Source organism: Ogataea angusta, assembly GCF_019207475.1.
Source record: "Ogataea angusta isolate 61-244 chromosome Unknown 61-244_NODE_6_length_652341_cov_89.526226, whole genome shotgun sequence".
In the NCBI taxonomy this organism is placed as follows: Eukaryota; Fungi; Ascomycota; class Pichiomycetes; order Pichiales; family Pichiaceae; genus Ogataea; species Ogataea angusta.
Window position 1 is genome coordinate 485,335 of NW_025065220.1, and position 22,897 is coordinate 508,231.

At 47.8% G+C, this 22,897-nt stretch overlaps 9 protein-coding genes across 9 annotated transcripts; 4 read left to right on the forward strand and 5 right to left on the reverse strand.

The window, feature by feature from the left end:
* Positions 1-123: 123 nt before the first annotated feature.
* Positions 124-6,306, reverse strand: KL928_003317 (uncharacterized protein; the record flags this gene model as incomplete). The annotated part of the gene is made up of 1 exon (XM_043203891.1): positions 124-6,306. One exon carries the CDS (start codon positions 6,304-6,306, stop codon positions 124-126), a length of 6,183 nt encoding a protein of 2,060 aa, XP_043059570.1.
* A 688-nt stretch (positions 6,307-6,994) lies between these two features.
* Positions 6,995-10,927, forward strand: KL928_003318 (uncharacterized protein; the record flags this gene model as incomplete). The annotated part of the gene is made up of 1 exon (XM_043203892.1): positions 6,995-10,927. The coding sequence occupies one exon, from the start codon at positions 6,995-6,997 to the stop codon at positions 10,925-10,927; it is 3,933 nt and encodes a 1,310-aa protein (XP_043059571.1).
* A 61-nt stretch (positions 10,928-10,988) lies between these two features.
* On the reverse strand, positions 10,989-11,301 carry KL928_003319 (uncharacterized protein; the record flags this gene model as incomplete). Its single annotated transcript, XM_043203893.1, has 2 exons — positions 10,989-11,182; positions 11,250-11,301. 2 exons carry the CDS (start codon positions 11,299-11,301, stop codon positions 10,989-10,991), a joined length of 246 nt encoding a protein of 81 aa, XP_043059572.1.
* Positions 11,302-11,372: 71 nt separating this feature from the next.
* On the forward strand, positions 11,373-13,481 carry KL928_003320 (uncharacterized protein; the record flags this gene model as incomplete). Its single annotated transcript, XM_043203895.1, has 1 exon — positions 11,373-13,481. One exon carries the CDS (start codon positions 11,373-11,375, stop codon positions 13,479-13,481), a length of 2,109 nt encoding a protein of 702 aa, XP_043059573.1.
* A 6-nt stretch (positions 13,482-13,487) lies between these two features.
* On the reverse strand, positions 13,488-15,575 carry KL928_003321 (uncharacterized protein; the record flags this gene model as incomplete). The annotated part of the gene is made up of 1 exon (XM_043203896.1): positions 13,488-15,575. One exon carries the CDS (start codon positions 15,573-15,575, stop codon positions 13,488-13,490), a length of 2,088 nt encoding a protein of 695 aa, XP_043059574.1.
* Positions 15,576-15,615: 40 nt separating this feature from the next.
* KL928_003322 (uncharacterized protein) lies at positions 15,616-16,842 on the forward strand (the record flags this gene model as incomplete). Its single annotated transcript, XM_043203897.1, has 1 exon — positions 15,616-16,842. The coding sequence occupies one exon, from the start codon at positions 15,616-15,618 to the stop codon at positions 16,840-16,842; it is 1,227 nt and encodes a 408-aa protein (XP_043059575.1).
* A 10-nt stretch (positions 16,843-16,852) lies between these two features.
* KL928_003323 (uncharacterized protein) lies at positions 16,853-19,585 on the reverse strand (the record flags this gene model as incomplete). The annotated part of the gene is made up of 1 exon (XM_043203898.1): positions 16,853-19,585. One exon carries the CDS (start codon positions 19,583-19,585, stop codon positions 16,853-16,855), a length of 2,733 nt encoding a protein of 910 aa, XP_043059576.1.
* A 765-nt stretch (positions 19,586-20,350) lies between these two features.
* Positions 20,351-21,244, forward strand: KL928_003324 (uncharacterized protein; the record flags this gene model as incomplete). The annotated part of the gene is made up of 1 exon (XM_043203899.1): positions 20,351-21,244. The coding sequence occupies one exon, from the start codon at positions 20,351-20,353 to the stop codon at positions 21,242-21,244; it is 894 nt and encodes a 297-aa protein (XP_043059577.1).
* A 29-nt stretch (positions 21,245-21,273) lies between these two features.
* Positions 21,274-22,860, reverse strand: KL928_003325 (uncharacterized protein; the record flags this gene model as incomplete). Its single annotated transcript, XM_043203900.1, has 1 exon — positions 21,274-22,860. One exon carries the CDS (start codon positions 22,858-22,860, stop codon positions 21,274-21,276), a length of 1,587 nt encoding a protein of 528 aa, XP_043059578.1.
* Positions 22,861-22,897: the final 37 nt, after the last annotated feature.

Sequence of the window (22,897 nt, forward strand, 5' to 3'; positions counted from 1 at the left end):
TCTTGCAAACATGCAGATAAGTTAGCAAATCTTGCGGTTTCGCGTTAAATCGCGTCGCGTCGCGTCGATACGATTTTTTTTTCTCCCATGTCTCCAATTAAATTATAAATCTCTCTATACATATTATGCTGACTCGTAATGCTCCCAGTTGTCCAGAATAGCCTTGATCTTCTCAGACCCAGTCAGTTCGTAGACATTCTCAAAGTACTCCTTTGTCAACTCAAATGGTCTGGCGGTCAGGTTCGGAATGTACTTGCCGATCAAGCTTGCTGGCTTGACAGCAGACTTTGGAATCTTCTTAACCAGGAATCTCTGGAACGGCTTGACACCAGATCTCAGGTAAGACGAGTGGAACGGAACGGATATGCCCTTCAATGGAATACAGGCGTATCCTCTTTCCAAGTCAATTGGCTGTGGCTTGGCCAAGGACTTCTTGGAAACCTCGTCCACGATCTCACTCAGGTGCTCTGCAACCTTCTCGAGCGACATTATCTCCTGCAGCTTGACAATGTCGATCTTCTGGATCTTGAACACATTCAACGTATTGCTCAAAGTGTCCAGAGCTCTCAGGTCACCGGCAGCAACGTATTGCTGGTTCTCCACGTTGAAGTTGACGATCTCCAACAACCAGCCGGTTTGCTTACTGATGTGCTCGACAACGAATCTCAGGGCAGAATCGTTGAAGGTAGCAGAGACCCTGGATGGGTTAACAGCGCACATACCGTAGTTCGATCTTCCTAAGCTGTCTCTTGGAACAGCAACCTGCATCGTCATACCTCTGTAAAACACCACATCGACCAGGGATTCGATTGGCATAACGTCTGCCAGAGATGACAAAGCCGAGTACTCACCAAGGGAGTGACCAGCAAACATGGACTCGCTAGGCACCAATCCCTTGGACTTCATGTCTTCGAATGTAGCCTTCTCCATAAGAGTAAGAGCTGGCTGGGTGAACTGGGTGGCAGAGAGCAGTCCCGTTGGTGACTTGAAAGTGTAAGTGGTGGTGTTCTCGTCAATGTCCTTGAAGATCTTTTCCGACTTGAGCTTGCCGTCCTCGTCGATGGTCTCGAACATCATCGTGATGTAGTTTTCTCTAATCTTTCTTCCCTTTGGACCACCAAAGTAGACAGTCAGCTCGTTAGGGTTGTTCTTGACAATGTCCAAGATCGAGAATCCGTAGTTGTCGATAAAGTGTCTGTCGGCTCTATCCCAAACGTTCTTGGCAACCTCGGACGAGTTGTACAAGTCCATACCCATACCTTGTTCCTGAGAACCTTGACCGGTGAAGACGAAGGTGGAGACCGGTTGGTCGATCTCTGCCTCACCAGAAAGAACCACATCGCCGGTCTCGACCTTCTTGGTCTCGATCTTGATGATCTTTCTTCCGTTGATCATGGCAACGTGCTCCAACTGGGTCGTCAGCTCGTCGTTTGGCAAAACCATCCCAACAAAGTTGGCCTTGTAGGCTCTCACTCTTGGAGCGACACCGTTGGCAGCGTGCATCTCAACCAGAGATCTGACGGAAGCAGATGAGAACATACCGTGGGTGATGGTGCCTGGCAAGTTTGCGTAGGAAGCAAATACTCTTGAGACGTGAATAGGGTTGTAATCGCCAGAAACGGCAGCATACGTTTCGTTCGAGCCTGGAGCCTTGGTGACAAGAGCACCAGACAGAGGAACGGCGTGTTCCAGCTGGACTGGTTGCTCAATTGGCACTCCGTTTCTGCTCAGGTAGTCAACCACAGGGTTACCGTGCGAAACACCAGCCTTGTAGTTGATTTCGGCAACCTGTTTGATTTCTTTCGATGGCATCTCGTAGTAAACGGCACCGGTGGTCCTGACCGAGGAGAAAACGTTCTGGTTCTTGAAGTAGTAGACGGATTTGCATCTGAAGGTCAAAGTCTTGCCGGTCAGGTCAATTGGCTCAGAACCCAGATGGAACCACTCCTTAGATTGAAGAACAGCAACGTCCATAGCGGTCTTCAGAGTGACCTCCATTGGGGTCTCGGTAGTCTTCTGGAAAGTGTTCTCAAAGTCAGTGTAAACGCCTCTGTAGAAGAAGGCAGAAGTGACCTCCATGATGGCCTTGCCATCTCTATAAATAGTACCAAGAACCTCAACAGTCTTACCGGTTGCACCGTTGACCACAGAGACGATCTGGGCGTCAGAAGAGACCTTGTCGCCAACTCTCAATGGCTCGGCACCTGGCATCATTCTGTAAGCGTTGGACAGGTGAACAAGCTTCAAAATGTCACCGTCAACAGACTTAGGGAAAATAGCCTTCATGATAGCTCTCCATCCGATCACAATAGCAAAGTCCATAGGAGCCAGCTGGTCTCTGCCAACTCTTGGAACGAAGTACTCGCAAGAATTTCCAACAGCATGCGTCAGTTCGGCAATGGCTTGTTGAGTGATTTCCGTGGAGCCGCCATCGATCGTGGAGGTCGCATCAAAGTCCAGCTCAACAGGAACCTTGGAGCCAAACCACAGTTTCCAGTAGAACTTCTTGATTCTGTCGTTTCTGCTGTCAATGACTTCCTGAATCGGAGCAAATCCGTCAGACTTCTTGTACGTGTATAGCAACTCCAATGGAACAGGAGTTCCGTCGGCAGTTCTGTGCTCAATCAGATCCATCTTGATGGAGTTGCCGTTGGCAGAAATTCTGACAACTTCCTTGTCTTTACCTTTGATGGAGTCGAACAGGGAAATGACAGTCTTGGAAATGTCGTCTGGGTACTGGATTCTGACAGAGATGTTTTGGGCAGGAGCCAAAACCTTCTTGGCTGGATTCTCAGCGTGGTTGTAGCCCTGGACACATCTGTCAGCAGTGATAAATGCGTGTCTCCAGTTCAGCTCAGAGCCAGCCAGAAGCTTGAACCAAGCATCGGTGTCTGGCAAAGTAGAGCCAATAGAGTATGTCACAGCATCAGCAGTCTTGGTGACTTGCACACCTGGGATAGACTCGACCTTAGCGGTGCTCTTATCAGTGAAGTACTCAACAACAGGAACTCTAGAAACGTTTCCACCATAAACGTCGTCCAAGAGTTTCTTGATGTGTCCTTCGTGTATATTGTCCAGGATCTCCTTGATTGGCTCGTCCACCTTGTTGGTGTATTGCGCAGCAACAGGTCCATGCAAAATACACGTTCTCTGAACATCCTCATCAACAACGGCCTCGAGATCCTCGGATTGCCAGAGAGAGTCTTTCTTGAAAAACACCTCGAATCTATCGTCCAACACTGGGACGAACGGAACTGGCTTCTGGCCTGGATCGGAACACATGGCAATGAAGTAGTCGCAATCTTCAGCGTTGACCAATTGGCTCTTGGCTTCTGGGTATGCGTTGAAGACGGTCTCCAAACAGGAGTCTGGGTTCTCCAGAAGACTGAAGCTCTGGATCAGGGAGAAAGTCTCCTTGCCAGCGAAACGCTCCTCAACTCTTCTCAGGAACTTGCCGAGGAAGTTTCTCAAACTAACGTCGATCCATCTCTTGGACTTTCTCACGTACATCAGCTCGACACATCTCTTGGCAACCTGCTCGTAAGTCATGTCCTGGATGTCGCAAACGCCCTCGTCGTTCTTTCCAAACCATGGCTTTTGGAAGTCGGCATTAAGCTTCTTGATAATGTAGTCCTTCTTTTTCTCCAAAGCCTCAAGCATCTTGGCCTTTGGAAGAGAGAAGATGGTGTCGTCCATCTCTTTCCAGAAAACAACGGCTCGCGTGGCAATCTTGTGGATTGGCTCACCCATCTCGGACTTCACAGTCAAAATACCACCTGCTGGCTTCTTGTAGGTCAATTCCCATTTGCTGTCGTCAACACCGGTACAAGCCGCAATGGCCTTCTTGGCGGCAGGAGAAGTCTTGCACTCCTTGGCAACCATGACTCTGGAACCGAACAGAACACCATCGAATGGCATGTGTGGGTAGTTGAACTTCGTAGCCCAAGCACCGGTCAGATATGGATAGGTATCCTCAGCAGAACCGAAACCAGAACCGGCAATCAGAATGATGTTTGGACATTTTCTGAGCTTGGAGTACATTTGCAAGATTGGCTGGTGGAAGTCCTCGAACGAATGGTGACCACCACCTCTTCCACCGGTCCATTGCACCACAATAGGGAAGTTAGGGTGCGCCTTGGCAATAGTGATACACTGGCTGATAGCGTCGACGGATCCTGGTTTCAGACCCAAGTGAGTTATTCCTAGGGTCTCAATGTACTCCGTGGCAACCTCAAGAGAAGGAACACCAGCACCGATGGTCAAAGACTGGATTGGGAAGCCCTTAGCCCTGAGATCTCTGATCAGAGGAATGCCCCATTGGAGCATCTTAGGACTGACATAGATCAAGTTGACACCGATACCGGAACCTGGAGTGATGTTCTCAGCGATTTTGGTCAAAGCCTTGGTCATCATGTCCGGGTTGAAGTAGCCACCACCTGCTAGTTCGATGTGGTAGCCGGCCTTGATCGTGGCAGCAACGAAATCAGGCGAAACGGTACTCGGGGTCATTCCAGGAACCATGAGTGGTGCTCTTCCCAACAGTCGGGAGAATTTGGTATCCACATATATTTTTCCTTCCGAGGTCTTGATCAGTTTAGGCTGGTAGTTTTCAAGCCAGTTTGGGGCATATATTAGAGAGGAGGCGTTGATGTCAAACAGCTCTTGTTTGTAGCCGAACTCTGAATCTTCTCCAGGAATGTTCAAAGCGCCGGCAACAATGACTCTGGCTCCGGTACCCTCCTTGTTTCTGTGGGTGAGAACACCCAGACCAGAGGCTCCACCAGGACCGAAGTCAAGGATGTGGGTGGCCTCGAATTTAGTGGCCACCTCCCAGTTCACGGCCAGGAGAGTGATAAGCTCGATCAGTCTGGAAGTGATGGATCCGGTGTACTTTCTAAGATCTGAGCCGTCGTAGGTGTCGTAGACTGGCGTTTTCAGGTCTGCAGTATTGAACTCGAGATTGGACTTTTCAAGGTCCTTCTTGATTTTTGGAGATGCTGGAGCAAGCAGATGAGAGTGGAATGGAGACATGATCGGCAAAAATCTAGAGGAGAATTTGAGTTTTCTTTCACTGTAAGGAACGCGGGACTGTTCGAGCCCAGAAGGCGCCTTGGCCTTTCTGAGGTTCAAGTTGAGACCGTATAGAGATTCAGGTGGCCCAGTGACAACCAAGTTTCTGGCACCGTTGACCAAGGAAATGCCAATCTTCTTAGCCTCGGGCAAATGCTGGTTGGTCTCGTCGACAAACTTGGTGACTTGTTCGTACGTGAGGTCTCTGATGGAGAGCATGGGTCCTGGGGTGCCCTCTCCATTTTCTTCTGAGTCCTTGACGGTGCTTGGTGCAAGCGACGTGGATGGGTAAGCTTGGAGACATCTGACACCGAGGTAGAAAAGGAACTCGACGGCCTTCAGAGCCTGAACCTCAAAGGATTCCCAAGAGTCGGCCGAGGCAATGGCAATTGCGGTGGCGAGACCTTGCGAGTGACCGGTGGTACCGCTAGTGAGCTCATTGAGCTGGCCAGGAGTGACACCCAAGAGTCTGCAGGTGATGGCGAAGTGACACAGCTGAATCACGCAAATCAACGGACACGACACAGGAATCGACAGGAGGTGTTCTGTGTTTGGAGTCTGTTCTGGTTTCTCGAGCCAGTTGATGAGGTCGAAACCATGCGTGAAAATTCTGTCGATGTCGGAGGTGGAAGATATGAGAGATTGCAGCTTGGACTGCACGGTGTACAAGAATGGCGTCACAAGAGGGTTATACACGTCGTAGATCTCTCTGAGCTCCTCGAAGTAGTCGTCGGTGTTTCCCTGGCCACCGAAGACCGTGTAGATGGAGGCCTTCTTGTCCTTGGCGGCCTTGAACAAGGCAGATTGGACTGGTGCAGGATCCAGACCAAAGTTCTTGTCCACATAAAGTTTTCCAGAGTAGTAGTTTTTGAGGATGTGGCTCTTGACCTTTTCCAGGGTTGTTGGATGGGTTTCAGACGCGAGACACTCGGCTGCGAAAGAGTGGATATCTTTGTTGAGCAGGAATCTTGTGTCGAACTCGTCTAGGACAAGCTTGATCGCGTCTAATTTCTCCGACTCCAGAACATTCGACCTAACGATGTATCCCAAGAACATCATCAGCAGTTCTGCCTTGGACGCTGGCTCGTCATCGCCAGCGTATCCTTCGGTGACCTCTGGAAGAGACTTGTAGAAATCTGTGGTCAATTGTTGGTACAGGAGGTAATTAGTTGGAGGGGTCAAGATGGTGGTCTCAATCCCTCCGTGGGTGATAACTAGCGGTCTATTCACCGACATGACAACAGCTGGTTAAAAAAAATAAGCTGTTGAAGACAGTGATATAGTTGAAAAAGTTTACCTGCGCAGCCACGACTCGTCAACAAAAAAAAAGGCGCTTTGAGACACATTTGTGGCTGTGCCGTGCTCTGATCAATAGCTACACAATACTGAAATAATAGTTGGCCCAACAAGACTGTTGGGATTTGGAATTTGTTGAGAGCAGGGTAACGTGGCTGTGAATTTTGGAGGTAAGATTAGCCAAGTATTTTCTGCACAGCCGGAATCTAAATATTCTTGGAGATTTTTTTTTTTTCGTATTTTTCCGCGTCCTTCTCTTACGCGACAAGTCGTTGCACAGCCTGACCTTATAAATGCTATGACTTTTTAGGCTGCACAGCCAAACTACGCTTTCCATCTTTTTTGTACACAGCCAGAGTCGTCTTCACGAGGGATCATGTCTCAGTGGTTGCTAGCCCTCCCGCAAAAGCTGGTGTCCGGCTTCATCAATCTCCTGGCAACATCCCTTTACCTATTTTCTGCATTTCTCTACTCCTTAGCGACCTACCTGGCCCAGGTGGCCCTTTCATTTTCCACCGTCCTCCTGATTGCGATTGTGGTCTCTTTAGCGACGTATGCCTACATCCATTACAGATACTTGACCGTTTATTCACGGCTTCCTGAGGACCCAAAGCGGCAGGAGCCGTCAATGGACACGTTTCTAGAGACAACAGGCAGAGAGCGCAAGTCCAGGCAGAATTATCTAGATGAGTTCTTGTCTGCAATAAAGATTTTTGGCTATCTGGAAAGCCAAGTGTTCAATGAGCTGACCAAAAGCATGCAGACGCAGAAGCTGGACTCTGGCGAGATTGTATTTTTGGACGAAAACTCAGGGTTCATGATCTGCGTCGAGGGCGAGATTGAGGTCTTTTGCAAGATTGGAAGCTCAAACGACGAGTATGCGGTGTTCACCAATGAATCCTCCACCAATTATGTCATTGTTGACGACATCAAGTACAGACTTCTGAATAATGTCAAAAGCGGTGCTCCGTTGTCATCGTTGACAAGTGTGCTGAACCTGCTCACTGCTTCTGAATTGAATACTCCAGACAGACACGCTTCTGGTATATTACCTGTTCCATCCGATTTTGACCTGGACAACAAGGTTTATGCAGACTCTCCTGTGCCACAGCTACCCTGCTCGAACGAAACGCCAACCCTGATCGCCATTCCGAAAAACAATTGCACCATTTCCATCATCCCCAAAGACTCGTTCACAAGACTCGCTTATAAATACCCCAAGGCCACCTGTCACATTGTACAGATGATTCTGACCAAACTGTACCGTGTTACGTTTCAGACGGCGCATGACTACCTTGGCCTCACCACAGACATCATGCGGACAGAAATCAACCTCAACAAACGATGTTCCAATGTGCTTCCCTCTTATCTAAGCAACAACGTTGTGGAGCGCTTTACGCCAAGATTGTCTTCTTACAGCACACTGAACGAGTCGCATTCGCTGCTTAAAAGAAGCCAGAGCTCCAAAGTGATGAGGTCAGAGCCGCTGCATTTAAACCCTAGTTCTAGGTCCGTTTCGCCAGGGGGTCCGGTTTCCATCAACACGGCTCCTAACTCTTTTATGGCAGCACTCAGTTCGGACGCAGACGAAAGCAACCAGAGCGACGACATGCTTGCCATGCCTCGGTCGCGAATCAAGGTCCGTAGACCAAGGAGCGAGGTTTCAAGCGCGAGAAACTCATCAAGACACTTCTCATTGGCTGCTCGAAATTCGACTAATCCAGGAGACCTTGTTTCGAACGTTCCTGTGTCTCATTTGGACAAGATGGCAAGCATTGAGAAGACAGATAAGAGCCATCTGCACGACAGAATCATCAACGGTGAAAACGAAGAGCCTGCAGAGATGGCTGTTCGCGTAGCCATAGCAGAGAGCATTTGCGAAAGCATTGGTGTGGACCGTGGGTCGCTCCAGGTCTCGTCTCCAAGCAGAATGAGCTTCTCGCCTTCGGTGGTGAGCTCGCCGATGATTGCAGGCATCACCGAAATGAATATCAAACCGAAAGGCCTCGGTATCGGAACGAAATCAAAGGTTCGCACTTTTTCGTCTCATAATCTCGGCAATCTCAACGATGATGAGGACGGAACCACAGAGAGTCAGAAGAGTTTTATGGATTTCGAGAACATCAAGTCTGACCTCGCCAACTCGATCACTTTGAAACACATATCAACTGGAACAAAACTGATCGAAGCTAATGAGCACACGCCAGGAATTTTCTACGTGATAGACGGAGCTCTGAAAGTCACTTACATGAACGAAAATACCGACGGAGACCCTACAGAGGAGTTTGTTTACGAGGTGAAGCAAGGCGGCATTGCTGGGTATCTGGGAACCTTAATTGGGTCCAAATCCTTTGTGAATGTGGTGGCAGCTTTGGACTGCTATGTGGCATTTTTACCCAGAGAGGTTTTTGAGATCTTGAACGAGCGTTTCCCGTACCTTCAGCTGGCCATTGCAAAAAATCTATTGCGCATTCTTGACAAACGTCTGCTATTGGCAGACTACGCTATGGAATGGGTCCACACTTCCGCTGGTGACTCTTTATACACCCAGGGAGACCCTGCTAATGGTATCTATATTGTTCTCAACGGACGGTTCAGATCGATGAGGACTTCTGAGGGCAAGGATGCGCAGCCTGTAATTGTGGCAGAGCATGGACAGGGCGAGTCTCTTGGAGAGGTGGAGGTGCTGACCAAGACCAAGCGGGACTTGACCTTGGTGGCTATTCGCGACTCTGAGCTTGCTCGTATTCCACGGAGTCTCTTTGAAATGATCGCTCTCAGCAATCCGTCCATCATGGTCAAAGTCACACGGATTGTTGCAAACAGATTTATCCATAGCAAAGAGCACGACGGAAATTTTGAGCTGACATCGCCCACGGCTCCAATCAAGGACGACAACTTCAGCAAAAACTTCAACAACTACCGAACAATTACCATCCTGCCAATCACGTACGGTTTACCAGTCGTTGAATTTGGCGAACGGCTTACGACTGCACTAGAAAACGTCAGCAAGACCGCCAAAATGCTGACCCAGTCCACTGCGCTGAGTCGTCTCGGAAAACACGCGTTTGACCATCTGGCCAAGCTGAAACAGAGTGGCTACTTCTCCGAGCTAGAAGATAAATATGACATTGTCATCTACGTCGCCGATACGCCTGTCAACTCTTCCTGGACAAAGACGTGCATCCAGCAAGGAGACTGTATCCTTCTCCTAGCGGACTCTCAGCAGCCTCCGAATATTGGCGAGTACGAGCGGCTGCTGGTGAAAAACAACACTACGGCCCGCACAGAACTCATTCTCCTTCATCCAGAACGATACGTGGAGCCTGGATCAACGAACAATTGGCTCAAGAACCGGATCTGGGTCCATTCGCACCACCATGTCCAGCTTTCGTTTGACACGAATTCCATGCCTTCAGAAGTTGACTTTGGCCCAATATCCAAATCCGCAAATACAAGCAAACTTCTCACTGCCACTACTGCCAAGCTGTCTGCCAATCTACGGAACATGCTGAGTAACAACGAGTTTCTGCAAATGATCAAGCAAACCAGAGAGGCGTTCAAGTCCAAAAGATATTACCGGCCCATGCAAGAACATAAGGACGATTTTATGCGTCTTGCGCGTATTCTTACTGGACAGGCAGTTGGTCTCGTTTTGGGAGGAGGCGGTGCTCGCGGGATCAGTCACATTGGTGTCATTGCTGCTTTGGAGGAGAAAGGTATACCTGTTGATTTTGTTGGTGGCACTTCGATAGGAGCGTTTGTTGGTGCTCTGTATGCTCGTGAGTACGACCTGGTTCCAGTTTATGGAAGAGCAAAGACTTTCTCGGGACGCATGGGCTCTATTTGGCGTTCATTGTTGGATCTAACTATTCCCTTGACTTCGTACACCACTGGCCACGAGTTCAATCGAGGAATATGGAAGGCCCTGGGAGACTCCCGGATTGAAGACTTCTGGATCAAATTCTACTGCAATTCCACCAACATCACCGAGTCTGTCATGGAGATTCACACTTCGGGCTACGCATGGAGGTATGTGCGTGCTTCCATGTCTCTTGCTGCTCTTTTACCTCCACTAACTGACAATGGTAACATGCTTCTTGACGGAGGCTATATCGACAATTTGACAGTTGAGGAAATGAAACGGCGTGGAGCACACGCCATCATTGCGTGTGATGTCGGGTCGGAAGATGACCGGTCCAAGATGCACTACGGTGAGTCGCTCAGTGGTCTATGGGTGCTGTTGAATCGTATAAATCCATTTTCAGCTCACCCTAACGTTCCTACCATGACAGACATCCAGATTCGACTGGCGTACGTGGCGTCTGTCATTGCACTGGAAAAGTCGAAAAATTCCAAGGATTGCGTTTATTTAAGGCCACCAATAGAAGGCTATGCCACGTTAGACTTTTCGAAGTTTGACGAGATCTACGGCGTGGGGTCCAAGTACGCGGCTGAGGTCCTTAACAAGCTGCAAAGCAAGGGCGAATTGCCATCCTTCAAAACTAGAAGACGCGAGTTGAATAAACATCCAACTCTCCAGAGAAGAAATTCGATATAGATTATTTTTAATTATTTTGGAAATTAGATTTATCCGTATTTATTCCCAAGTACACTTTAATTTACACGTTGGCAGCGTCGGAAACAAGTATCACCGAATCGCCTCTAATGAACACCATATCACTTTTCTTGGTTCTCGACTTGATCTCTGGTGAGTCTTGCTCGGTGTAGAAAATGGTCTCTGTAGCGTCGCTCAACACCATGTTGCAGTGCATGTCGTAAGCCTGGATGTTAGCATAGGTATCGACACAGTATACTTACGTGTAATTTCCCCACCATTTCTCTGCTTCCTCTGAGTTTCACAAAAACTTGCTCGTCTAGACATAGCCTGATAAGGTCCAGAGGCTCCGAAGACGTCGAATTGGACTCGCTCATTTTGCTGTGGAAATAAAGAAAGATTATTTTTTTTTCGTTAAATACATAATTACCAATTCCTGTTTTCAAGCATGTCAGAAGAACTCAACTTTTATTGTTTGGGCGGAGGAAACGAGGTTGGGCGCTCCTGCCACATTGTAGAGTATAAGGGCAAGGTCGTGATGCTTGATGCCGGCGTGCATCCAGCGTTCTCGGGCGCAGAGTCGCTGCCTTTCTATGACGACTTTGACCTTTCCAAAGTCGATGTTTTGCTCATTAGTCACTTCCACTTGGACCATGCGGCATCTCTGCCGTATGTCATGCAGCACACAAATTTCAAAGGCCGTGTTTTCATGACATATCCCACCAAGGCGATCTACAAGTGGCTTCTGAACGATTTTGTGAGGGTGACCAGTATTGCCGACGACAACGATGAAAACTCTGCGAATTTTCTGTATACTGACGAGGATCTGAACGAATCTCTTGACCGCATCGAAACAATCGATTACCACTCCACAATTGAGGTCGAGGGTATCAGATTCACAGCTTACCATGCCGGCCACGTTTTAGGAGCAGCCATGTTCTTTGTCGAGCTTGGAGGTCTCAAATTCCTGTTTACTGGAGATTATTCAAGAGAAGAAGATAGGCATTTAAGCTCTGCCGAGCTTCCCCCATCCAGACCGGATCTGCTGATCACAGAGTCGACCTTCGGCACCGCTACGCACGTTCCTAGAGTGGAAAGAGAAGCCAAGCTCACCCACGTGATACATTCAACTATTCAGCAGGGAGGCAGGTGCTTGCTACCTGTGTTTGCTCTTGGTCGGGCGCAGGAGATTTTGCTCATATTGGACGAGTACTGGCAAAACAACCCAGAATTACAAAATGTTCCAATTTATTATGCTTCCGACCTGGCAAAGAAATGTATGGCCGTTTACCAGCGGTATGTTAACATGATGAACGACAGCATCAGAAAAAAATTCACAGAGACCAACCAGAATCCGTTTCATTTCAAGTACATCAAAAACATCACTAACATAGAGAGAATCAACGATTTGGACTCGTCTGTGCTTATCGCTTCGCCAGGTATGCTGCAAAACGGTATTTCTCGAAAAATACTGGAAAAATGGAGTCCCGATCCTCGTAATGCGTGCATCTTGACCGGTTACTCTGTCGAGGGAACGATGGCCAAAATATTGCTCACTGAGCCTAGTGAGATTCCGTCAATAATAAACCCAGACGTTATGATACCGCGAAAAATCAACATAGAAGAGATATCATTTGCTGCGCACGTTGACTACGAACAGAATTCCAAATTCATCGAGCTGGTGAATCCGAAGGCCATTATTTTGGTTCACGGAGAAACAAACCAGATGGGTAGACTCAAATCTGCGCTATTGTCGAAATACCAAAAGTTCAAAGGCACGGAAAACGAAATCAAAGTTTACAATCCAAGAAACAGCAGCAAACTCTCACTGAGCTTTGAGGGAATCAAAGTGGCGAAGGTGATGGGCCAGCTGGCCACCTCTATTCCCAAAGAACATGACACAATTAACGGTGTGTTGGTGCAGAAGAACTTTGATTTGAGCTTGCTCAAAATCGAAGATCTCAGAGAGTTTGCAGGATTGACTACTACTGTTGTCAGACAAAGACAATCGCTAAGGTGCACAGCTACCAAAAGTCTTATCAAATGGCAATTGACACAAATGTTCGGCTATATTCAAGAGTTGGTCGATGAAGACGATGAGTATGTGGTGAAGGTGATGAGCGCAGTCAAGATCACACTGGAGAGCAAGGAGTCAACTGCCACTGTGGAATGGAACTCGGGCATGGTTGACGACACTATAGCGGACTCTGTGCTTGCCATTCTGATGAGCTGTGACTCTTCGCCTGCATCAGTGAAGATATCATCCAAAGCACACAGTCACGACCATGGCGTCAAACAAGAGGAAGACGTCCCAGACGAGTATTCACGCGAAGCTCGTCTTGAAAAAATATCCAAACTCTTATATGCCCAGTTCGGGGACTCGTTCAAACATGACGTAGAGAAGCAATGCGGAACGATTCAAATAGGCAAGAACTCGGCCAAAATCGACTACTCCACATTCGAGGTCGCCTGCGCGTCGGGAGCTCTGCGTGGCAGAATAGAAGGTATTCTGAACCGGTCGTTGGATCTGGTTGCTCCGCTTTCCAGAAATGCATAAATAATCCTATTGAACAAGAAAATCTTCGAATTCGAAACCGCTTTTGTCGACCCAGCCACAGCCGGTGTCGGGTTCCGGCCCTTCTAAAGGCAGATCCATGAATCCTGCCTCGTATTGATTGAAGTCGATTTCGTCAACTGGTAGGTCGTAAAATGGAGTTGTAGGAAAATTGTTGCTGTCGCTGCTATTAGACGTGGCTGATTTTTCTTCAGGGACCACGGGATTTTCACGATCCAGGGGATCCACCTCCACATGCGCATGCGACTCAGGCAAGCTTGCCTGCACTTTGACAAATAATTTTGGTGACACTTTTTTCAAAGTATCTTTGATATGCTGGACAAGTTTGGAGGATAATGCCCAGTGTCTGGATATTTGAAAAATTCCACCTAGTTCAAGCTTGATGTACTCGGTGTACGTCTCCAGCTCGTCTGCACTGACACTATCGCGTAACAAAGAGAGTCCTTTAGAATTCTTATCCACGGCAGAAAGACTTGTCTCAACCCAGGAGTATGCGCTCAGGTGAACCAGACATGAGAACGCCAACGAACAAGCAAAGAACGGCGTTCTGTCCAGAATTTTGGCCGGGTTGGTGTCTAAGAGCAGTTTAACCACAGACGAAGCAGAATCAATCGTTCTCCGCGTCTCGATGATTTTTCGCGAATCTGCTTCGTGCCTTGCTGGAGCTTCGAGATGCGGCTCTTTGCCGTCATCTTCTCCATCTTTCGTCTTCCTGGTAACATCTGTCCGCCAGAGATAGGAGAACGGCCTGTGCATGAAAATTTTAGCGTAATTCACAAGCATGACAGCTTGGTGAACACCTTCATTAACGAATCCGCTGGAGTTGACCAGGTATGGCGAGTTGTACGAGTCTGGATCTTCAATTCGCAGGTCCCAGTTGCCAATTGCAGCCTTCATGTGCTGTAGATCCTTTTTGTAATCTTTGTCGTCTTGAATGGCCATATTAAGCTTGATAGAGTCATTCACTAATTTACAGCATTCTGCTCGGCTTTTGAAATCGAACACCTTCTGAGGAATATCCTTGGGAAACAGGGTAAGCACCGTTTTCGTTGAAAGGGTCGAAGTCGTCCTGCCGGAAGCAGTGCCACTTATCGTGTCAAAAAAGTACAATTCCCAGAACGTTCGTCTCGCGGTGTTTTCCATGACAGTGCGAGATATTTTTGATGTTCGAGGGGTCGAGAGCAATTTTTGAATGACATCCGGATGTCCATTCGTTCTCGGGTCTCTTTCGGTGACAAACCCATTTACGTCCATAAACACTTCGGGCACTGCATCGCGGTCAACCGTATTGAGTTCAAGCTCCAGGGCAAGAGAAACGACACATTGCAACAAACTATGACTAATATCATGCAAAGAAGATATATGCGATGCCATAGCGAGCAACAGCACAGACTGCAAGGTGACGAAGTCGCGTCCAACTTGCTTTGAATAGTCAAGTATGGTGGTCACTAGGTAGTTTACCGTCTCCACATCTTTTGCGTAGGTGGTCTGTGTTTGGCCATCTCCAATGAGCTTCATCGCCAGTAGAATGTCAAACTTATGTGGGATGCTGTCCAAATACTCTCTGATGTCATCTTTTTGCGGCATGAAGGGATGGCAGTAATGAAACCTTGTATAATAGTTGCTGATGATTGTCTCGACATTGAGATTTTTGGTCAACGTGGGGGTGATGTAATACTGGTCTGGTGTAGTCAAATACTTCTCATCGAACAGAATATTGAGTACAGATTTGTCTTTGGACGAGTTGAACTTGGGGTAAAAGTCAACGTCTTCATGACGAGCACATGGAAGTAGATCTTTTGCTTTTCCCGAACGACATCTTTGATCGCAATCCACCTGGTCTGCCATCTTTCCACAGGGCAGAACGATATCGATCTCGGGCTCTAGCTTTACCCTCTGCTTCTTAGTGCTTACTCCTTTCTTTCTCGAGCCACCACGGTTGCTCTTGACGAAGAAGCACTCTTTCCCTAATTTTTTGCATCGCGTGCACACTGGCTCTATTCCGTCACACTTGAGGTGTCGCTGTCGACATTCTAGACATGCCCTTGAAACTGGTTTGAGTGGTTTCTTGAGCATAATAAAGCGCAAAAAAAATAGTTTTTTTCTGTAGCCTTTCATGAATTTTATTATAGATAACGGGTCCTACGAAGTAAAGCTAGGACACACAGGCCAGGAAAAGCCCTATCACGTACCGAACTGCTTAGTGCGGACGAACGATAAAGAGGTGCATCTGGGAGATATCCTTAATTCCGTGGGTGCAATTGATCAGTCGGGTATACAATTCAAAAGACCAATTGAACATGGTCAGTTGTATCAATGGACCATTGAGAGACAGATATGGGACTCATCGTTTTTGAAACACTACAAAAATGAGGATGTATTGAATGGCGCCAATCTCGTTTACTGCGAGACGCCCGTCACGTACTCCAGGTTTCAGAATAATACGGACCAGGTGCTCTTTGAGGAATACGGAGTGGGATCTCTTTACCGTGGATCCGTGGCCTCTGTGATTCCCTGGATGACACACAACGATGGATACAACGACTTCCAGCTTGTGGTGGACTGTGGCTTCGACGCAACATATGTTGTCCCGATGATCAATGGCCTGCCGTACTGGAAAGCTGTGAAGAAGATGCCCATCGCTGGACGATTCATCAATGGATATTTGCGAGAGGTGATTTCCTTCAGGCACTACAACGTGACAGATGAGCCTGTGCTTGTTAACAACATCAAAAAAGCAGCTTGCTATGTGACGGATGACTACTATGCGGCGCTAGCAAGGATCGAAAAATTGAAGAAATTAAAGCCGAAGCAATTGATTGACGAGCCAAACAACATTTCTACAAATTACGTCTTGCCGGATTACAAGACGACAATGGCTGGATACGCAGTTTCAGATAAGGATATGTCGTCCGCTGTGCGCGAGAACCAGCAGATTCTCAAATTATACGACGAGCGTTTTGCTGTGCCGGAAGTGCTATTTCAGCCAGAAATCAGTGGTGTTCACAAGGCAGGACTAATTTTAACAATACAGGAGTCACTGAAGTCCGTTCCTGAGCTTCTGCGCCCATTACTATGTGCAAATGTGGCCATCACTGGCGGAACGTGTAACCTCGCAGGGTTCAAGGAAAGACTGATTAACGAGCTCAACAAGGAGATTCCCGTCGACGACGAGGTCAGAGTGTACAACTGGGAGGGCGACTATGCCGATTTTGGATGGCACGCTGCGCAGAGATTCTTTGAAAAAGGCGCTTTCGATAAAGTGGCCGTTACCAAGCAGGAGTACCACGAATTTGGTCCCGAATACACGCAGGAGAAGTTTGGACATAAGCTGATGAGGTGAATGCTGGATTCTAAAGACATGAAACTAAAGATATAATGAACAGTATTGTGACAATGATGAGGCTGGAGTAAACGGAGGCCTGATGCCACATTGGGGCATTGCTGTAACGAGTCATAAGGAGACACACAGAGACCCCGCTAAGGATAAGACTCAATACCAGACAACCCATGCCGAAACAAAGCAGCAGGATCATTCCACTTGTTTGTCCCAGATCATCCCTGGATTCCAGGGTCGAGAAAATGACTCCCAGTCCAACACCGGTCGTGAGGAAAGATACCAGCATCGCAGTGAGATAAAGGAACGACAAAATGCGATCATGATTTACCTGGGCCAGCAGGTCATTTGATCTAGCTTCACCGTAAACAAGAGATGGCTGGCGTCGACGGTACGAACGCTCGTTTTCAGCTTGTTTACTGTACCGGTGAATAAACAACTTGTGGTCACTGTTGTCTGTGTCGGATTCTGTGTCGTTCTCCAACGGAGACGTTCCGTTGATCACTGATTTATAAAAGTGCGGTCTATCCTGGTGTGCTGGGAGCAGAGGAGAAGACTCCTCATGCTTGAACGAGTTGATGATATGCATGAGTTTGCTCGAGATTCTATTTGACAAGTTCAAAATAGCTTCCACTCTCGAGGACGTCAAGAACCCGAGGCCGAGAAAATTGCCAAACGGTGTTCTTGAGTCCGAGTACTCATATTCGTCGTCGTCAACATAGTATCCCTGGTCATCGTCCGGGTCGCTGCCGTCATCAAACTCGTTCCAGTACCTTTTGCCTTCTAATAGTTGTTGTTGAAGTTCTTGCTGTTGCTGCAACTGTGCTTCATATTTGTTCAACAATATACCCTGGGGCGATGACTGTTTAGGGGGCTCCTCAGACACCTTCTTTGCGATTGATGGAAGTTTGCGGATATCCTTGTTTTGTAGGTCATCGAACCAAGGTGCGACATATTCCAACATGGCTTCGTCTGTGAGAGAGTCCTGGTAAAACTTAGATAGCAGGTAATTATTCAGTGAGAAATTAAGATTGTCCACTCTGTAAACAAGATGAGAGTTGATAAGAGACTGCACAGCGGATGGAAGGACTTTGAGAGGGGAATCGTATTTGATTTCAAGAATCGAGTGAGGGAAGGAGATACTTTCTTCTGGCATATGAAAATTGACGTCCTTCTGCGATGTAATTTTGGAAACCTGAATGTCGCTGTCTAAAGTGATGTAGCACTCTACTTTGGGAGATGTCTCGATTTCAGTCACGCTGATGAATCGAAGTCTGTTGACAGCAACTTTGGCCAAAGGAGCCATTTTCTTGTCGATGCACCAGTCAAGCGACAGCTGAGCCATCTTGGGGTTTCCGAAGAGCCCAGACTCACACCATTCTTTCAAGACCTTGTTTTTGAACACCTCCACAGGCAGCTTCGACGGACTAAATAAAGAATGGATAAGCGAGTCGCTCAGGCTGGTCATGGCAAACTGGTGAAGACCACCAATAGGTGAGATCAGAAGCGGCCTTTCGGCCCGCTTGGAGTTTGGATACTGCGTGTTGTGGATCTGTGCCACCACTCCCCCGGAAAGAAAGTTGTCTGACGTGGAAAGGAATCCAACACCGTTTTGAGACGTCACCAAAGGATCATCAAGATTGTTGAGCCAAATGGAAACGACTTTGGTATCTGGGTGGAATGTCGTCTCAGGATCTTCGGCATGCTCTGTGAGATCGAGTTCGGAGCGTGTGTGTTTGAGATGGACTGAAGAGTTCTGCTCCGACAATCGTTGATTTTCGTATTGCCGGACTAGACCCTCCTGTTCGTGTTCTTCGTCCATGATACCTGAATCGTCAGAAATCAGCTTGAAGCCACTCAGCAGCTTGAACTTCATCTCGTCTAGATTGTCCTTATGAACCCAAAATCTCTGACACACGGACCCTTTTTTGTGTGAGATGAGGTCAAAAGTGGTGGCTCTTGAATATATAAAGTCTTTTGACCGGCCATCAGTGAGCGAGGACAGACCGAAGGAATCCACAGTGGCGAATGACTGTTTGCGATCGTTCCTAACGCTAGAATCGACCTGTGTCTGATTGGCACGGTAATTGTTGATCACGTCAAACATCAATGTCAGCTCCAGAGCCGCATCGTTGAGATACAAATTGACAAACGAGTTTGGGTTCCCATTAAGGCATTCGGTGGTGATCTTGTCCACAAGCTCCTGTTTGTGAGGATAATCGCTGTGTTTGATGAATTTTTTGAAAAGCTTCTTCACTGCAATTTTCTGCAAGAGAATAAACCTGGAAAGATCTTGTAGCTCGCCCGAGACAATTTCCAGCTCTTTCTGAATGAGCATCAGACGTCTCCTTTGGAGACGCTGCTGTATCGCGCTAGGATTGCTGTCCGAGTCGAGCGTCGAATTGATGAAATTATTGAGTAGACTTTTAGTGGCGAGAATTCTTCTGGATATTTCGCCGTACTTAGAATTGACAAATAAAGAGGTGAACTCAATCTGTTCCTTGAACGCCTTGAACAATTGCTTCAGATGCTTCCTTGTCTTCTTGTCCTGTGCAGAAGTCGCCGAGAATCTAGAAAATGCGGTGTCTCCAGTGCCGTTGGTGTCATTTGACTTGTCCGAGAGGCTTGAGCTCGAGTCCTTGATTGCAGTTGTGGCTTCTTTGATTTTGCGCTTGATGTCGTTGTAGTCAATGTTGTAGTTCCTCCATTTGGAAACTGATCGGTCGTTGAATTCGTCGCCGAACTTCATCTACTTGCTGACCGTAACCAAAGGTGAAATTCTTATCAGAAATAAAATAGGATAATGAGATTTGCAGAAATGCGTTAGCGAGAGACTTTTATGCCAAGATTTAATTCAGAACACTTTGGGAGATGCAATTTTGTATCGCGCTTTTTTAAGGTAAGAACCAAAGACCGGTTATTTATATAGCTTCTTCTGTGGTACATGCGGGCAGACTCTTACGTCTGTGAGAGATCCCGTTCAGCGATTAATTACATTGGAGCTCCGAACAATACTGTTCCTGTAAGACACTGGGCCGCAACCTATTGTTCGCGCACCCCCTCTATTGTCTTAGCTATTTTTCACCTTGAGTTTTCAACCACGTGGGCAGCCGCACCGGGGTACAATATTCACAAGTGTTGAATGGTCGCCGCCAAGAGCGAGCTCATAGTAAGCGATTGTGCTTGTCAAAACGTCTTATCGCGCTGCAGTATCTTAGCGATTTGAACGTCACCAGTTCCGCCATATTTCTTAATTATGCTCGATAACTCAGCGGACTTTGCATAGCTTTTTGCTTTCCAGGTCACACGACCGTAAATCAATTTTGGCGTCCTTGCCTAATCCGATCTCCTGTCAGCTGTGATTAATTGTCTTGTGCGCCATAGTGAAAAAAAAGAAGCGGCTCGAAATCGGCCTGCCGAGCGTCTTTTTCAAATACGTTACTCGTCACATTGACAAGCTAAAATGTAAATCAGTCTCAACTATAAATGCTCGTAGCTCAATCGCCAGACTCGTATGGCTGACACCCCAAGGAAAAGGCCTACCAAACAGCTTTCCAGCGATAGCCTGAAGGAGGACTTCGAGGACTCACTTATAAATGAGTTCGACCTTCCAGCCATAGACGACGGCGAACCGGAGTTTGGTGGCAGTGTCGAGCTACTCTACAATCGCACATCGGAAGGCCTGCGTTTAGACGAAAATTGGGACAGCTTCCCAGACGTTAACACGGAGGCAGAGCAGGACTCGGTGTACCAAAAAATGGCCCAGGCTCTGGAATACAGAGACAAGCTGCTGGTGAAGGCAGTTATCCGGGAACTGGAGAAGGAAATGGCTCCCAAGATCAAAAAAATGCAGGAGCACAAGCAGAAATACGAGCTGCTGAAAAAAGTATACAAGCTACCAAGCGTCTCGAACTTGGCAGAATTTCGCACGGATAAGCCGAAACCAAAATCCAAACGCTCAAGACGCCACTCGATGGCGGTGGCTCGCACACCCCTGGATCCTATCAGTGAGGAAGCCGAAAAACGCGATGCCCCCGTGCTGGCAAGGACCAAGTCACATGACCCTGGTCACGAGAAGCAGCAGAAGCAAGGCACCCCCAGGTCCAACGCTATCCCCATTCCGATCCCTTCGCTGAGTCCCGCATACAGCCGCACTTCCGACCACAGAGACCTTCGCATTCTTTCGACTATCGAGCTAATTTCCATCAAAAGCCGCATTCTCAATCACACCTTCCCCGACGTTGGCCGGATCACCGGTCTGGTGCTCAAATTCGAGCAGAACGCAGACTACAAGCCGGGAACGCGTAAGTCGCTGGAGATTCGGAAGCTCAATAACAAACTCCTTCTCCAAGAGATCGATCACGAACTAGCTGCTCGAGGGGAGCTCGCCAAAAATGTGTTACAATGAGCTTGATAATTACAGATTAATTTATACTCTTAGTCGTTTTTTGGCTTTTTCTTCTTCGGTTCGTCGTCTTCTCCATCCTCGCTGACGCTTGCATCAGAATCAAACTCCTCTGCAACATCAGAGCCAGACATGTCCTCGTCCTTGAAGTCCTCGTCTGGGGACTCGTCGTCGTCGGCAGAACCCATGTCCATGTCGCTGTCACCATCGGATTCCGCCATAGCAGATGCCAACATTTCCTGTGCAACCTTCTCGTCGTTTCTAACCTTGAGGTTCTTGCTCTTGAAGAAGTTTTCAAGGAGCGTTTGTTCTCCTCGGTCCATGTTCCCAAAGCTGTGCGAGCGTGCTCCATTACGCAGGTTCACTTCCATATCAAAAGTTCTCGACGCACCCGTGCCGGAACCGATTCTCGAGAACACAATGTTGGTGATCTCCGAGTAGGGAATCAGAACTGTAGGCTTAGTGACAAATAGCAAGCATTTCTCCAGCGGATAGAGCTGTCCCTCGTTGGCCTTTAGCGAGCAAGAAATCGCAACCTGTGAATCTTTGGACATGAAGTTGCCAGGAACCACGACACGTCTTTCGGTAAATCCCTTCAGTATACTGGTCATCACCATGTAGGTGTTGTTATTGTAGGTTTTGTTGAGTCGCTCTTTGTACTTGCTTTCGTACTCCTCGTCGTCCAGGTTCAGCTCGACCTCGATTTCTTCTTCGGAAGACACTTGAATAGTCAAGAATGAGTATCTGGTTTGTCCTTGTCTCAATGGAGGATCAACTTGAAGCACAATCAAGTGGTTCAACTGATACAGTTTTGGTAACGAGAATATTCTCTGGATTTGCGAGTATTGTAGCTTGTAGTCGTACGTCTTACCTCTGAGACGCATGAACGTATCGTACATGTCCACGTCGTAACGGCCCCTTGGAGTGAGAAACAGGATTTCTTCGAAAGAGACAATTGCTTCGCCCGTGACTTGGCCAACGTCGGCCTTTTCTCTGAGCTGGTCGCTGAACACTTGAGCGAGCGATCTTGGCTCCGATGCCTCGTTTTTCTCGCCATCTTCGCCCTCCTCTTCATCTTCTGACAGAGTTCCTGGAATATACAGTTTCATCTCCACCAATTCGTCTCCGGTACGTTCTGGTTCGTGTTTTTCGCCCAGGTTCATTTCCACCGTAACTTCGTTCTTCCTGCTCAAATTACTGTTGGTGATGTCTGAGTACGGGATTTCAAAAGCGGGCCTGTTGTTGACGTTGAAAATTAGCTCGTTTCTCGTGAGCTGAGTCTTTCCCCAATTCCATCCACGCAATGAGTGTTCCCTGACTTCGAGCTGGACGCTGAAATTTCTCTGCAATTCGTTCTTCAGGCCGTTCAAGTCCTGCTGGTCAAACCCGTCGAGCATCACAACTCCCTTGTTCTTGGTGTCTATGCGCAATTCCCAGCCACGAGACCCCCTGGACCAGTGAGCACTGGAGATTTCGTCACTGGGCAAGAGAAACGGAGTGGACTTCACGGTGGATCCAGGGGCAGCCTGCGCCTTCCATCCCAGACCAGAATCGGCAATACGCATTCTGCCAGCCTGTTTCGACTGATTCAAGTATATCTTCTCGTACTCAGTGGACATGATGGCACAAATAATATTCAAATCAAAAATTCACCTA